Source organism: Thermothelomyces thermophilus, chromosome 7 (genome assembly GCF_000226095.1).
Source record: "Thermothelomyces thermophilus ATCC 42464 chromosome 7, complete sequence".
Lineage (NCBI taxonomy): Eukaryota > Fungi > Ascomycota > Sordariomycetes > Sordariales > Chaetomiaceae > Thermothelomyces > Thermothelomyces thermophilus.
This window is the reverse complement of record NC_016478.1, coordinates 3,528,604-3,546,209: the sequence shown is the minus strand read 5'-3', so window position 1 is coordinate 3,546,209 and position 17,606 is coordinate 3,528,604. Positions and strand designations below refer to the sequence as shown.

At 44.0% G+C, this 17,606-nt stretch overlaps 1 protein-coding gene across 1 annotated transcript; it reads left to right on the top strand.

Moving 5' to 3' along the window:
• The first annotated feature begins 905 nt into the window (after window positions 1-905).
• Window positions 906-3,068, top strand: MYCTH_2145809 (uncharacterized protein). Its single transcript, XM_003667269.1, has 3 exons — window positions 906-2,353; window positions 2,480-2,621; window positions 2,696-3,068. Exons 1-3 carry the CDS (start codon window positions 1,146-1,148, stop codon window positions 2,876-2,878), a joined length of 1,533 nt encoding a protein of 510 aa, XP_003667317.1. The 5' UTR covers window positions 906-1,145; the 3' UTR covers window positions 2,879-3,068.
• The last annotated feature ends 14,538 nt before the right edge of the window (window positions 3,069-17,606 follow it).

Sequence of the window (17,606 nt, the reverse complement as noted above, 5' to 3'; positions counted from 1 at the left end):
ATTCCCCCCAACCCCCTGTGATCTCCTTCCTAAAGTGACCCTCGATCCACCTCCCCGCCAATTAGCGCACTCCCGCCCGGCGCTCCTTCCCCAGCGTTCGAGGCCAACCTGGGGAAGAGTGGCCGGAGCAGCAATCAGCGGCGCCAATCAACCCCCTCGAAGCCTACAACTTATTCGGTCCGGCCCAATCGATTAGTTATCTTTCAAGCTTCGAGTATCAGCCGATCTCCTTGATAACCAATTGGTAGGACGAGATAACAAGCAAAAAGGGTTTCTCTTAATATTCTAGTCCGAAATTGACAGTATGGAAAACGAGCAAGAGTGTTATAGGTTAACTACCTGAACGCAGCAGAAACGGCAGAAACCTGATTAGACCCCGGACTTCAACTTCACGGCCCGGCCGCATCCAACACGGCTACGCAAACTTGAACTGTCTCCACTGCAAGCGGCCTTGGATCCCGTGCCGGGAATGAGTGGGCAAGGCTACCAACCTATCTCCTCGTGTCTTGCAGGCCACCCCCGAGCGCCGCCCCGACTCCTTCGATTGTCACGTTGACTTCGGACGATAACAAGTGGTAGGATTCCCAACGCTCAGCCGCGGCGCAAAAGATAGGGCATCGTCGAACGCAGGCAGAACTTTAGACCCCATCCCCCGTTGCTACGTTTGACGAGGGACCCGCCTTCTCCGGGGTGCGACACGAACCCGGCGCGCTGCAGCGTTGCATCTGCACTGGACTGCACCGCACCGAGGCTGCACGGTTTCCCTAGGGTACCCCGCCAGCGACCAATCCCGATATCGATCCTGCTGCTACGGCCTGTAATCCCAGCAACCCCGGACGGCTCTATTTTTGTTAGTGCACCGCGTGTTTCCGCTCCCTTGCCAGGCCAAGCTTTCGTCGTGCCGGGGGGATTTTGCCTTCATATACAGAGTAGCTGCCGTCGCTCACCAAGCGTGATCATTCCGCTTGCAGCTCCGTTCTTCCCTTCACGCGAGACCCGGCTACGGGGTGTTCCAACACCTTCTCCAAACACCGGACAATCTCCTCGCACATCCTTCCCCTCCCAAACCACCACTAACCCTCATACCGATCCCGAAATCCCGGGTAAGCCGTGTCCGACGGAATACGAGAGGGAAACACCAAACAATGGCGGACGAAAAACACGCCACAGAGCCGACGGCGGAGGCGCCCGGGCTGAGGCTCGAGGATACCACCGGCCCGATTGAACGGCCAAAAGGATGGATGTACAAGGGATTTAGGATCGGGGGCAAGGAGATCTGGTACGCGTCGCCAATCGTCCAGCTGCTCATGGTCGCCATGGTCTGCTTCCTGTGCCCCGGCATGTTCAACGCCCTCAACGGCCTTGGCGGCGGTGGGCAGGTGGACGCGACGGCCCAGAACGACGCCAGCACCGCCCTGTACTCGACCTTTGCTGTCGTCGGCTTCTTCTCCGGTACGATCGCCAACATGCTCGGCGTCAAGATCACCATGGCGATCGGCGGCCTCGGCTACTGCATCTACGCGGCCAGCTTCCTCAGCTACAACCACAACCAAAACCACGGCTTCGTTGTCTTCGCCGGCGCCTTCCTCGGTGTCTGCGCTGGCCTGCTCTGGACTGCCCAGGGTACCATCATGATGAGCTACCCCCCCGAGCAGAAGAAGGGTCGGTACATCTCGTACTTCTGGATCATCTTCAACTTCGGCGCCGTCATCGGCTCCCTGGTCCCCCTCGGCCAGAACGTGAACGCCACCGGCACCACCAACGTCACCGACGGCACCTACATCGGCTTCATCGTGCTCATGGTCCTCGGCGCCGCCCTGGCCCTGGCCCTGTGCAACGCCGACAGGGTCCGCCGCGACGACGGCAGCAAGGTGATCCTGATGAAGAACCCGAGCTGGAAGACCGAGATCATCGGCCTGTTCGAGACCATCACGTCGGCGCCCTGGGTCATCCTCCTGTTCCCCATGTTCTTCGCCTCCAACATCTTCTACACGTACCAGCAGAACGACTTCAACGGCGCCCACTTCAACACCCGCACCCGCGCCCTCAACAACCTGCTCTACTGGCTGAGCCAGATCATCGGCGCCATCATCTTCGGCTACGGCCTCGACATGCCCAAGGTCCGCCGCTCCGTCCGTGCCAAGGCCAGCTTCGTCGCCCTCTTCTCCTTCCTCTTCATCATCTGGGGCGGTGGCTACGCCTGGCAGAAGCAGCAGGCGCCTCGTGAGGTCACCGAGGATAAGAACTTCGTCGGCTACGACTGGACTGATGGCGGCAAGCTCTACATTGGGCCCATGTTCTTGTACATGTTTTACGGCTTCTTTGATGCCGCGTGGCAGACCTGCATCTACTGGTTCGTCTCTCTCTCTCTCTCTCTCTCTCTCTCTCTTTTTTTTTTTTTTTTAATATCTCATTTTACCCTTAACCCCCCTTGTTCACTATCCGGAGACGGCACAAATTTCCTAACTCGCAATACCAGGTACATGGGCGCGCTCAGCAACTCGGGCCGCAAGGCGGCCAACCTCGCCGGCTTCTACAAGGGTATCCAGTCGGCCGGCGCCGCTGTCTTCTGGCGTCTGGATGGTCTGAAGACGTCCTTCGATACCATGTTTGCTGCGTCGGTATGTTTCTTTCCCCCGCCATTTCCCTCTTGTTCAACGACGTCCCGGAGCTGACTCGACGCCTTCACACGCAGTGGGGTCTTCTCGCCGGAGCGCTCGTCATCGCCGCTCCCGTCATCTTCCTGCGCATCAAGGACACGGTCTCCATTGAGGAGGATCTCAAATTCAGTGACGAGACGATTCAGGACGTCGTCCCCGACGCCGTCCCTGCAGGCGACATCAAGATGGTGGGCAAGGAAAGCTCTGGTTCGGCCTGATGCTGCGTCGCTTTGCTGTATGTCACAGTCTGGATGTTTAGTGTGCCTCGCTAGCTCAGGCAGGGGCTAGAGGCAAGGGAAGTTGATGTTTGCTGTGCCCAGCGGAGGAGATATCAACTTTGAGTGGCTTTGAATGATACCAGGTATAATAATATATGAGGTAATAATATATTATCTGAGTTGCCAATTGCTCCTTGTCGCTTCATCTTCTCAGCTCGCTTTTCCTTATCGTGTAACCACTCAGCTTGCTTGACTCCGGTCCCCAGCAGGACAGGACTTCAGCCCAGGACTATCCATACGAAAGGAGAGGCGTTGAAGCTCCAAGAGGGCCCTTAGTCCAAACTCTCATGAGCTTTATGGTACGTCCAACAAGCCTTGACCATTCGGTGCGAGACACAGCAGGCGGATCCCTCCCTTGCCATGCTTGATGTTGAACATCTAGGACTCGACAACAGCAGGCAAACAGAAGAAGAGCAAATCGGCCAAATGCTTTCCGGTCAGAGCTCTGGTCATCCCGTGAAGTGTTGGGCAGACATCGGCCAAGCTTCCAGCCGAGCGTTGACGTCTGGCCTTAACACCCCGATATAGCTTGGCCAACGTTGACGATGCATCATTTGCTGTGCGTAATTACCTAACCACTTTGTGGTTTGAGATTTCTTGGGACATCAACTTATCGTTAGGCCCGGTTGTCAGACACTAGATTGACCCTCTCCTTCCTCTTCTCCTCCTCCTCCTCCCCTCCTCGTCCTTCTTTTTCTTCTCGCTGTCAATGTTCACTGCGCACCTGTGCATTTGTCAACGATGAAAATGTATGCCGTTCCCTTTATTGCCTCTATGACCGCGGTCTGCTCGATTTGTGATTACGAAGCCGGTCATCGTATGGCAGCGATACGGCTACTGTTGGTCCGAATAGGCATACTAATATCAACTATCGCTATTTACTATGTGCCGAACACAGTGATGAGCTTCCGGGAGCGTTGAAAGCAGTCTTGCCGAACGCAGTAATAAGCTTCCTAGAGCGTTAAAAGCAGTCTTATAGTAGGTGGCTATACGAAGGATTAAATGCCTTATTGAAACTATCTACAAAGGAGACAAAACGACTGATATTTATAGACAAAGGAACTGGCCAGTGCGTTAAACAGCCTCATATAGCTGTGGCAAACGCGTGGCTAATACGTTTGGAAGCTCTACAGCTTCCGACACACCCCCTAGTTAAGAGCGACAGTTGTTTAACTATGCTTTGTAGTAATACTATTTTTGGTGTTGTGTCCTTTGTTGCTCTTACCTTAATAGCTCCTTTAGGGGCCTGCCTTCTGTATTTGGAAGTCTAAAAGAGTTAAGTATAGTAGAGCGATTCCTTTAAAGCTATAGATTAAATATAGCTATTATAACCGTAGTAATGATAGTATTATTAGTCTTAATTGTAGTAATAATGGGATGACGCCTCTTACGCTCGAATCAATAAATAACTTATCGGGTATGCCTATTACGAATACTATAACTGCTAGTAGGTCGACTCCTGCTCTTATAACGCCTCGAAAGTATAAGTGTACTAAAGCTTCTATATTGTAAGTGTTCCTATTGTCTCTATTTAATTAACTTTATTACTAGTTTTATAGTTTTTTTCTTTAGCGATTCTAGCGATTTAAGCGAGTTAATATGGTTTGGCTTCTTTTAGTTGATTTGATAGTGACTCTATTATAGTTTCTAGTGCTCTGCTAGTTATATCTAGATCATTTAAGCTAATTAAATATAGTAATATCTAAGTTAGTAAGCTTTGCAAGGTGCCCTATGGAATATATATATGGTTAGCTCTAGTAGGACGTTCTTTTGGCAAATGTTATAATTATTCTAGTGCTAGCTCCTACTACTACTATTATACCTATAGTTCCTATAAGTATAAGGATATATATACTAATCGCCTATATGTTCAATAGCTCTTATAATACTTATACTAATTATAATAGTAGTCCTACTTCTTATATTAGATTAGTAAAGGATTTAATAAAGGCTCTATTAGATAGAGCTAAGGCTTCTATAAGTCCCTAGATCCTAAACCTCTACCCCTAATATATAGGCAAATTGCTAATAGTTATATATAGGATCTTAAGAAGTTACGTATAGTTCTTCGGAATGATCTTAAACGCGCTGGTATAGACAATACAGAGGAGTATAAGCTTGATAAGGCTGAACTCGTGTGTTTTACAAAGATTACCTACTCTATATACGATATCTTCTACTAGTTAGGTAAGATTAAGGAAGACTATAAAGCTTGTATTAGCGTGTCTAATGACGCGTTAGGTGCTATATTGTCGCCTAGTTAGGATAAAGGCAAGGGCAAGGCTATTAATCCTAGCGATAGCTAACTATAGTAGATAGGGAGTATTAGGTAGTATTTTGTTTGGTAAATTTAACTTATCTTCTACCCCCTAGTTACGTAAGCCAGTAATTAATATCTCGAAGATTAAGGAGAGCCTTCTAATACTTAAAGGCTTGTTAGCTAAGTTATTTGATAAGCCTATCTGCTAATATCTAACTAGTTAGTAGATATATAGCTTTAAACGTTCCTTTTACTACTTCCTAGTATAACTATATATTATGGATGTCTATATACTATAGGCGAGTATTAATGTGTTCGTTTTTAGCTATTACTAGTCTAATCGTTTACTAATTATCGTAATAGATGTTCTAGGGTTCTCTAAGCTTAAGATTAATGTCTGTAAATAGCCTTTTAAGTACTATAGCCTCTCTTACTATAAGGGAGAGCATCAGAAGTTCTGCTTTAATACTTGACGTTATAACAGTATCCTAGCGCGATACCTTCCATATAATAGGACCTCTAAATAGGAAGAAGATATATCCCTACAATAAATACTATATATTTAGATCATCTATATATAAAGCGTCCCTAGTAATTATAAGTGTTAGACTTCCCAGCGCTTGCTTACCTCTATACTAGATTGATAGGCAAGAGCTCCTAAATAGATATCTTACTACTTGTTATACCTCTAACAAGTAATCTAGTCCTAGGTTAGTTAGGTATCGAGAGAGTATTAAATAGGCATATATAACGTCTAGACGTAGTATAACTATATAATATAGGATTAATCTAACGAGCTCCTAATACTCTTTGATTTATATACTAGTAGTACTTCCTTCGAACTTCTTAAGTTCTTTATAGCTTAAGGGAGTTAGCTTATATATACTAGGCACATCTAGCTTATATCTTCTTACCACCTTTCTAATATATTAGTTATAGACTAACTATATCTTATATATAGGTTAGTCTCAAATCACCCTAATGCCAAGGAACTAATTGACATTACCCTGCTTGTAGATATCATATCGAGCTTTGATTCCTTCTATTACCTGCTTAGCTGCTATAGCGTTACTTTTATAGAAGAAGACTAAGAGATTATCGATATAGAAGATTAAGATAACGCGTTTATCATAGCTTAGGAAGAGATACTTCTCTTTGCCTAATAGTTCTATACCTAGTTTTAATAGCGTTTTATAGAACTCTTTATACTATAAGAGTAGTAAGTCTCTTAAGCTATATAGAGCTCTTCGTAACTCTATATATTTCCCTAGCTACTTAAATCCTTCTGGCAATTTATAGACGACAGGATCGTCTTCTAGTCGTTCGGCGTTAAGGAACGCTTATACTAGATCGAACTACTTAACTTCTAAGTCGAAGTATATAGCGATCGCTATTATTATTTGGAACGATTATACTACTAGAGTAGCTATATACGTACTTTCTACTAAGCTAATATCTTATAGATCTCTTTATATATAGATCCTTACCTTATACTTCTCTAAGAAACCGTCCTTATCAAACTTATATATAAAGACCTATTTCAATAGGATAGGTCGCGCTTTCGCCTACTCGCGCGGTACGATCTTTTATATTCCCCTGCTCTCTAAGTTACGTATCTCCTTATAAGCTATATCTTTAAACTATTGTTCTAATAGGTGGTTATATAGGTCTTACTAGTTAGTAGGAACGCGAGTAAGATTATCGATATACTAATATAGCTTATTTAAGGCTACTCTAAGGTATATAGTATCCTTCTATTATATAGCGGTAGCGAACACTATATATATTATTTTAAAGCTCTAGTCTCCTAGGTAAGCTTCCTATTAATTAGATAGATAAGTCTTATAGAACTATTACTAAAGTTCCTTAGTTATATAGATAAAGGAGTAATAGTAATTAACCCTCTCTTTATTTTATAGCCGTTTGCTTAACTATATAGGGTCTTTAGGTATATAAGCCCTCCTCCTACCTCTGCCTCTCGAAAGGAGCTTCTCTTACATCTTTGCGAAAACCCCACCAAAACACACGAAACTACCATCGCTAGAAAGCTCTCGAAAAACGCTATTCAACGGTACCGCTTTCAACTACACGCAAGCCGTTGCGGTTGTGCAACAGGCATCGCAAGCGTGGAAGCCGTATCCGACCGCATTCCGACCGTACCTCGCACGCCCGTTAAAATTTTCACCACACGGACTACCCGGAGCCCCTGAACGCCCCTGAATATAACGTCAATTTAAAGCCTACCGCTAAGCCACTAAGTAGGGAGGCCTATAGCTTCGAACCAATCAAAGGGGGGCCTACTATAGGCCTACCTTACCCTAGATATCAAGGAGCTAAGGGGTCTTGTCGTATAGCTAGTCGACCTTATACCAAGCCCTAAACGGGGTAGAGCATAGGACCTCGCTAATAGGCTCTTATAGGGCCTTATAACTACTATTATAGGCCCGGTTCCAAACTTATAGGAACTCGTAGCTAAGGAAGTTAAAAAGGGGCTTAAAGAAGCCCTTAAGGCTACCCCCCGCCCTACCTAGGCGTAGGTGGCCGTAGGACCGTAATAGGGGGCAATAGCCCCCTAGGGAGGCCTGCCGTCGGCTAAGGCAGTGCCGTTACAGGCCTCGCGGGATGTCACGGAAATATACATGCAGCTGCCACCTAGGCCACCGACACAAACGGGCCAATCAAGCCAAAGAATGATAGACCAATTAGGATAGGATCACACTTGGCAAGAAATGATCCCAACAGAGGATCACTAGCTCACGTCGTGAGCCAGGTGAGCTAGTACGGAGGATCACCACGACCGCTAGTAATCCCAGGATTATATATATATATAGATAGTCACTTGTTATAGTAGACTCTAGGAGTTTACTAGTGGTAACAATCATAATCACAGTACTTATACCAAGCATTGCTAATTACTATAAGAGACAACTCTAAGTGTTATTATAAACCCTTAGCTTTACCAAATCCCTTAGACAACCTACCTACCTATCCCGCTCAATCTACCTTCATCTAAACCCTTTTAGAAGAAGTCTAAGCTAGGTTCGTTACACGTTATTACTACTCCCTTTGTTCTATTATGGTTTAGAACGGAGGTAACTTCGACCTTGATACCGACATAGCTACCGACGTCACGGCCGAATAACTGCTTGCCTAGCTTAGTCAACTCTAGCAGTAGATCTAGGAGTTAGACCAGAGAGACAAGGCTACTTAAGCTCGAATCAAGGAACTCGAGAACGGCAAAAAGTACTTGTAGAAATTGATTAACGAGGCCTACGCCAAAATCAAGACGCTCGAGACCGTCAAAGCAAGCCGTATCAAGATTGAACTACCTAGCAAATACAGAGGAACTAAGGAGGATCTTGTAGGATTCCTGATAAACCTCTGATCCTACTTCCGGATTAATAATAACAAGTTTCTAGACGAAAAAGCCAAAGTCCTTTACGTAGTTACGAGACTAGAGGGCAAGGTACTTAGATGGTTCGAGCCTATATAGAACGATTATCTTACCAAGGAAGATAAAGATAACCGAGACGTGTTTATATAATAAAGATAACCGAGACGTGTTTATATAGGCAGTCTTCTAATCTTACGACCGCTTCGAAGAAGAGCTTTAGAAGGTTTTTAGTAACAAAGACAAGAAAATCTATATACAAGAAAGGCTTACTAATCTCCGATAGACTAAGTTAGCAGCCTCCTACACCGCATAGTTTAGATAGGACATATTCAAGTCCTAACTTAACAACAAGGCATTGATACAATTGTTCTATAATAGCCTAAAGGAAAAGGTTAAAGATAAGCTATATAAGTACGATCGGCCTGAGACTTTGGACGAATACATCGTACAGGCCATTAGAATTAATGACCGGCTCTATATATGAGAGTAGCAGAAACGAGGTCAAACGAATGGAACCATAGTCAAGGCTAACGACAAGAAAAAGCGAACGTACGTCAGTACTTCGTATAGGACGTACCCTAAAGCTATAGATATAGATGTAGTATAGAAGCAGGATTAGAAGAAGACGACCAAAGACAAGTCTAATGTTACCTACTATAATTACGGAAAGAAAGGGCACTATAAGTGAGAATGTCGAAGCCTAAAGAAAGGGTAGAAGCCAGTCTCTAGAAAAGAAATCGCGGATATCGACGAAACTACCAAGAACGTTACCAAAGTAGTAGCTATAAGCTACGAAGATAAGGATAGCAATATAGACAGTTTTGGACACGATAGCAATAGAGAAGATGGATAAGTACTATACTCCGAACTAGTCACTATAGACCTAGAAATAGGTCTTGCCGAATAGGACACGGCCGGAGAGTACGTACTACCAATTTCGATTCTCCTAGCCTTGAGATAGTAGGGTTTTACAGTCATATAAAGGCAGGATAGATTATAAACGACTAACACCTAAGGAACCGAAAGACCCGGACCTAACGTTCTATTCCTCTAGGAACAAATTAAATAGTACTACAATGAAGTTTTCCGGCTTAACACGGAACTATACGAATGAGATAGACGCTTGATTTGACTCGCCTAGTAGAGCGATAAGATAAGGGACAAGACAAGGGAACTTCGACGTATTATAGAAACCATTAAAGGAGAACAGCTTATAGTATATAATAGACCTAATAGCTATACTAAGTACTTTAACGATTAGCAACTTAGTAATAATATACAGAACCTAGAATATTAGTTCATATACGTAAACCGCGGAAAAGACAAGCGTATATAGGAAAGCTACTAGAAGAAACACTCCTACCTCAGCATTAGAGTACCTACAGTCTATATATAGTAGGAAGGATTCGGGAGAGAATTCCAATACCTCCTAGGCGACGCCACGCGATTGCACCCTCGACACAAGGCACATGCGCAAGTGCCCTAGTTCCAATGCGTGGCACACGAATGCCAATACCACTTCCACGACAAATTCGAAAACAACCACTAGCCGACCCGACAAGGAAATGAGGACGGAAGCTTATGCCCGGTAGAGTAGGTCTACAATACAGGAAACAGAGCGGCCGAATTGCTCTGGAAGATTAAAGACCGGAGTCTAGAAAGCATTACAATAGTTCCAAAACGAGCTTAGCCTAGGTACTACGGAATAGGACGAGATATATAGGACTTATGCTAGAGCAACGATTACCTCTACCATACGGACGAAAAGAAGTTACGAATTTGGGAGCTTCAGATAAAGCTATAGCACGTACGACAGAAAGCAGAATAGACCTAATAGTAGGAAACTACAAGTGCCTAATGGCTTATAGAGATAAGTATAATCGACGAAGCTACCATTAGCTAAATAACTAAAGAGGTTAGCACTAACCCAGGAAACGGGTCAGGGCCCTTTAAGGGGCCCGAAAACCATTAACGCCTATATAGCGACGAGTAATAGCATAGTATAGGAGGAACTACCACAAGAGACCACTATATCAAGACCTCCCGGCAGAAATATAGAAAATCGCTGTAATCTTTAGATAACAACGGCACGATAAGTAACTATAGATAACAATACAATGGAAATAGCACGAAATGCTTGCACTAGTAGATAGTAGAGTAGAGATAAACCTAATTTTGCCAATGCTTATAAATTAGCTACGGATACCCTAGAGAATAAAGCAGAAGTATAGCATAGTCAAAGGACCATTTCCAACATAATAGGTATATAGGGAGACTAAACCGATCGACATCACTATGGCAGGAAAGACTATAGCAGTCGTATTCAGTATTATAGACATAGGCAACAATAAAGACATAATACTAGGGTTACCATGGTATGAAGATTATAACCCAGACATTAGCTAGAAGAATAGTAGCTACCTACGACCCCGAATAGAGTTATATTCGACTAGCGAGATAGGGAGCGTACAAGGATCGCGAGAGGACGATGCTCAGGGGAAGGCATATCCTACAGATCTACCGCAAGAGACGAATAGTGGCAGACAGACCATTACGGACTCTAGAAGAAGCGGCAAAACGACACCAACGCTATAACAGGAGGAACAAGCTAAACTACCAATAGCTATTCTCTCCATTAATAAATGCGAAGCACTGTAATTAGAGTAGTAGGTCAAGATAGGGGAAATCGCTAGTATCGCTATAGACGGAACTAAGTTTATATACTATTAGAAAACTAAGAGACGAGACAAGACTAGGGAAGTACCAAAGGAATATAAAGGACACCTAACATTCGAACCGAAACATCTAGAAGGATTACCGGAACACGGCCTATAGGATCACGAGATTAAGCTTAAGGAAGGAGCACGACTAAAGTTCTTCAAGATTTACTATACAAGCTAAACGTAGAACGAAGAACTTAAGCGATATTTGGAGGAGAACCTTTGAAGAGGATATATCCGCCTGTCGACATCGCTAGCAGGCTACCTAATCCTGTTTATATTAAAGAAAGACGGAAAGCTACAATTATATATCGACTATCGGCAACTTAACAAACAGACCGTGAAAAACCAATACCTATTACCACTGATCTCACGGCTCTAAGATCAGTTAGTAGGAGCCTAATATTTTACATATCTTGACTTACTATCGGCCTATAACTATATATAGATCAAAGAAGGCGACAAGTGGAAAACGGCCTTTAGGACACCCTATAGCCACTATAAGTACCTCGTCATGCCATTCGGACTTACAAACGCGCCGGCAACGTTCTAAGCCCTAATTAATCAAGCTATCTAACCCTTTCTTGACAAATTTACGATATATTATCTCGACAATATACTTATCTTCTCTAAGACAATAGACGAATACCAGAAGTATATAAGAGTAGTACTAGACACGCTATACATATATAAGCTATTAGTTAACAAGGAAAAGAGCGAATTCTATGTTAAGAAGATAGTCTTTTTAGGGTATAAAATATCCCTAGGACAAATTTAGATAGAACCTTCAAAGGTTAAAGCCATTAAGAATTAGCCACGACTAACGACAGTCACAGAAGTACAAAGCTTTATCGGATTTACAAACTTCTACCAAATGTTCATCAGGAATTTTAGAGCGATCGTATGACCTTTGTATGAACTTACCAAGAAGAATGCTAAATTCTAATAGGAAGGACAACACGAGTAAGCATTTATACAGATCCGCGATGCCATCACTAAAGACCTAGTACTAGTATTACTAGACCCCAAGAGGCTATTTGAGGTAAAAACGGACGCTTCAGACTATGCTATCGGAGGATAATTAGGATAACGAGACAGACAAGGAAAGCTATATCCTATAGCCTTCTTTTCAAAGAAGCTCGACGGACTATGTCTTAATTATCCGATCTATAACAAGGAACTACTTACGATTATCAAAGCTTTCAAGGAATAGCGACTATACCTTAGTAGTACGATTAAACTAGTGTAAGTATATATAGATTACAAGAATTTATAATACTTCACGACGACAAAGGAACTTAACAGACGACAAATACGATAGGCAGAATTCTTTACGGAATTCAACTTCGAGATCCGCTATAAGAAGGGCAAAGAAAATATATAAGCAGACATCTTAAGCTAACGAACAGATTATACAAAAGGACAAACGGAAATAATACTACTATTATTCAAGGAACAAGCAGATAGAACGCTACATTACAAAACGTAGACACCCGTAAAAGATAATCTACTCGACTCATTCCTAGAATGTTACACAATCTTTCGAGAAGAAAGGATTAACGAGACATAGTATCAAGCAACACCTAGACCACCGGTACCTAACAGAGTAGAAGAAAGAGATAGGAAACTCTAGTACCAAGGCAAAGCATATATCTACAATGGGGATCAATAGCTGCAAATGATTCGAGAACTCTACGAGTCGAAACTCGGAGGATATAAAGGAGTTACGAAAACTATTACACGAGTCAAGAAATACTATGACTTTCTACAGTTAATGGTACAAGTCAAGGAAGTTATACGAAGCTATGACATCTACAACTAAAGCAAAACAGTACGATATAAGCCGTATAGGCTACTTTAGCCACTGCTAATACCTGATAAACTATAGAGTTTAGTTACGATAGACTTTATTATAAAGCTACTAGAATCTAAAGATATAGCTATAGGAGTAGTCTATAACAGCATCCTCACTATAATAGATCGCCTAACTAAATAGGTATACTTCTTTCCTTACAAGGAGTCCTAGATAGCAGAACAGTTGGTAGACGTGATCTATTAGCAAGTTATATTAGTATATACTTAGCTGTAAGAATAGATCACCGATAGAGACACCAAATTCATATCGAAATTCTAGCAAGCGTTAATATAACGATTAGGCATCAATAGCAAACTGTTAATAGCATATTACCCGCAGACCGACAGACAAACAGAGCAACTAAACCAAGTCATCGAACAGTATCTCCGTTCTTACGTCAACTATTAGCAAAACGACTAGGTCATACTATTACCAATAGTATAACTCGCTTATAATACGACGCCAACGGAAATGACCAAGGTTATACCATTCTTCGCGAACTACAGATACAAAGCAGACCTTAGGTAAGGACTAGAGGTCATAGTACTAAGAGCAGTAGTCAAGGTAGAACAGATGCACGTACTATATAAGAAGCTCAAAAAGGAACTCGAGTTTGTCAAGACTAGAATAAAGAAATACTACGACAAACACAGGCTCGAGGGACCTTGCCTAGAGAGGGGAGACAAAGTTTACCTAATCTTACGACACCTATAAACTAAACGACCAAGTAAGAAGCTAGACTTCAAAAAATTAGGACTATTCGTTATTAAAGAGCAAATCTCGACATCTAACTATCGACTATCGTTACTATTATCTATACGACTACAGACGGACGTTTTTCATATTTCACTCTTGGAACCAACGCCAAAGGACGCTAAGATTGCTATAAACACCGAAGTAGAGGATGAAGAAGAAGAATAGGACGTTGAAGAAATTCTAGATTTACGTATCGTCAATAGAGAACTATAATATCTAGTTAAATGGCTTGATTTTAGACTAGAAGACAACTTATAGGAACCTATTAAGAACCTAAATTGCCTTAAGAAACTTCAGCAGTTCTACCACCAGAACCTAGATCGACTATAGGCACTAGCTCGGACAAAACGGCCAAGTCGGCCTCCGACAAATCTAGGCCTAAAGAGGACCAGTCAAACGGGACATTAGCACCCTAGGACCGTACGTCACTAATAACACGTACCTCGGAATCCTACACCCTCCATTCTTCTGCCTCTATTTCCTCTAGAGACTATATACCTCGACGAAATAGCTTGGAACCCTGCTCCTTTAAGAAACGTTTCTAGTGACAAAGACGAGCCAATTGACCGACAGCTATCTAAAGTTAAGTTTAGAGAATGAAAAGGGCCTCTTTAGCATCGGCCTCTTCTTATTCTACGCGTTTTTGTTTAGATATAATCTTCGTTACTATAAAAGATTAGCCACGAACATCAAGGCAACAACCAGGCCACAAACAAGCAGACGCTACGTCGGAACCATTACAAGAACGACCCCGACGTATACACTCGCTATAGCAAGAAGAGCCTGACGCTATACGATAAGCCAAGTTCCGCTTGAAACACCACGAACACGGTATAACGTCTACGCCAGAGGAGTCAATAAAAGAAGTAAGTACGGCGCGCTGTTAGGATTTCGAAGATCGGCGCTTAGAGATATAATCTACCATCTTATCAGCTACTAGTAGTATAGAAAAAGGGAAAAAATTACGAGGCATATATAGAAAAGGATGTTAGCGCTATTTAAAACGACCTAAAGAGGGCTTTTAGGTCGAAAGCCTCGGAGGGAGGGCATCGTATCACGGAAATATACATGTAGCTGCCGCCTAGGCTACTGACACAAACAGGCTAATCAAGCTAAAGAATGATAGACTAATCAGGACAGGATCACACTTGGCAAGAAATGATCCCAGCAGAGGATCACTAGCTCACGTCGTGAGCTAGGTAAGCTAGTACGGAGGATTACTACGACCGCTAGTGATCCTAGGATTATATATATATATAGATAGTCACTCGTTATGGTGGACTCTGGGAGTTCACCAGTGGTAACAATCACAATCACAGTACTCATACCAAGCATTGCTGATTACTATAAGAGACAACTCTAAGTGTTGTTATAAACCCTTGGCTTTACCAAATCCCTCAGACGACCTGCCTGCCTGTCTTGCTCAATCTACCTTTGTCTGAACCCTTTTAGAAGAAGTCTAAGTTGGGTTCGTCACACGGGAGGTCACGATACGGAATACGAGCCTATAGAAGGACCTTAAAGCCTAAACCCTAGCCGAGATAGTCTAAGCAGTTAATAGAGCTTCTAGCTGCTAGGGAGCCGTTGTAGCTAGGAAGCTCCTAAGTAGGGATATAGTAGTAGTCTTCAAGGACAAGGCTACTAAGGATTGGTATTCGGCTAATAAGCGGTAGGTGGCTATAGCCTTCGGAGAGGAGGCTAGGGAGGTCGGTAGGGCCTATATGGTCCTAGCTAAAGGAGTCCGGAAGGAGGAGTTATAGGGGGTTAGCGAATAAGACTTTAAGGGGGCTATAGGCCTATACTCGATCGAAACGGTCAAGTTCCGGCTGCTAAAGAGCCTGCAAAGGAAGTGGGCTATAATACTCCTAGGCCTATAAGACCTCGAAGAGGCCCGGAAGGCCTATAACGAGGGCGTAGTCTGGGATGCCCGGGTGCTAGACTATGAGCCTTACTAGGATACTCTAGAGCTAAGGTAGTACTATAGGTACTAGAGCTTTAGCTATACCTGGTAGTACTACTAGCGGCCGGCCTATTATAGCCGTTATAGCGCAAAGGCCTATAGGGAGGGGGGGAAGACTAGGGAGGCCTAGTGCCCTACCTACTCTAACCAACTCCCTTATAGGTATACGGCCTATAGGGGCCCCTATATAGCTTGGCATAGGGGCTGCCTAAAGAAAGTCGAAGCCTAGGAATAGGCTAGGGAGGCCTACTAGTATAGGCCCTAAACCTTCTAACCATTAGAGTAACTATACTAAAAGGTAGCCTTCGAGTTTAATAACTAACCAGAAGACGACGACTACTACTAAACCGGGGCTGAACGCCCCTATAGGAGGCCTACCCTAGCCTAGCAGGTAGCTAGGAGTGCCTTATTCGACGCCCGATAGACCTATATCTCCTTTCTATAGCCTAGAACCCCCTCCTTTTCGTAACCGGCCGAGGGGGTAGTAGCTATAGAGCCTACTACTATATCTTCGGCTTTTGCCTTAGCTACCTCGAATGCAAATTAAGATCCTTTAGTAAAATACCTAAGGCAATAAATAGGCCCTTAAGGTCTTACTAGAAGAGGCTAAATACGACCTACTAGCTATCTAGGAGCCGTAGATTAACCGGTTTATAGGGTTAATATACTGCCCCTAGGCTTCGAAATACCACCTAGTTTACAAGCCTAAGGGCAAGGTAAGTATTCTAGTGGCTAAGCGCTTCCCGGTTAGCCAGTAGGACTATTCGGTAGAGAAAAACTAATGTAGGGTGACCTTTCCGGCGCTAGGAGAGAGGGGGTTCGAGCTCTAGTCAGTCTATAATAACAAGGGAGAGCAGGCCCTCTTATAGGGCCTATAAGCCCTACCTTGGCTAACCTACCCCCTAGTTCTTATAGGTAACTTTAACCTCTACTACCCGGTCTAGAACCTGTTTGACAGGCTTAGCCTAGGGGCTAGAGACCTCCTTAGCCTTATAGACTAGTAGGACCTCGACCTATATACGCCCTATAGCCAGGTCACTAGGGCCCCCTAGGGGGACTAACGTGGCCGGCCCTCTACGATAGACCTATTCTAGGCCTCGGCCGGGCTAGAAGTAACCTATAGGGATATCGCGGAATAGGGGAAGTCTAACTACTACCTATAGGCCCTATACGTCTCCTTCCAGGGGACCAAAGGGCCTGTACCGGCTAGTAAAGGGTAGGACTAGAATAGCCTAGATAGGGAGGTTATACGGGCCGAAGCGGCATACCTCCCACTCTAGCTTGGCAGATAGGTATTAGCCCGGGCTAGGCCTGTCTTCCAGGGCCCGGAGGAGCTTCTACAGGCCTTCAATAGGCTTATAAAGGCCCTCGAGGAGATAGCTTCGGCCTCGGCTCCGGCAAAGAAGGCTAGTATAAGTAGCAAACGAGCTCGATGGTAGACAAAGGAGGTTCGAGAGGCCCGGAAGAGGGCTAGGGAGGCAGAGAGAGCCTATAGGGGCACCTTAAACCCCTATATATAGGAGTGTCACAGAAATATACATACAGATGCCGCCTAGGCCAACGGCACGGACAGACCAATTAACCGAAGGAACGGAAGGACCAATCACAACATAGGAAGCATTATAATCACTATGTTCACCAGTGATTGGGGTGATCACCACCATACGCTCACTCACGATTACCGTAATCAGGAGTAATCACCAAGGTTATATATATATATAGA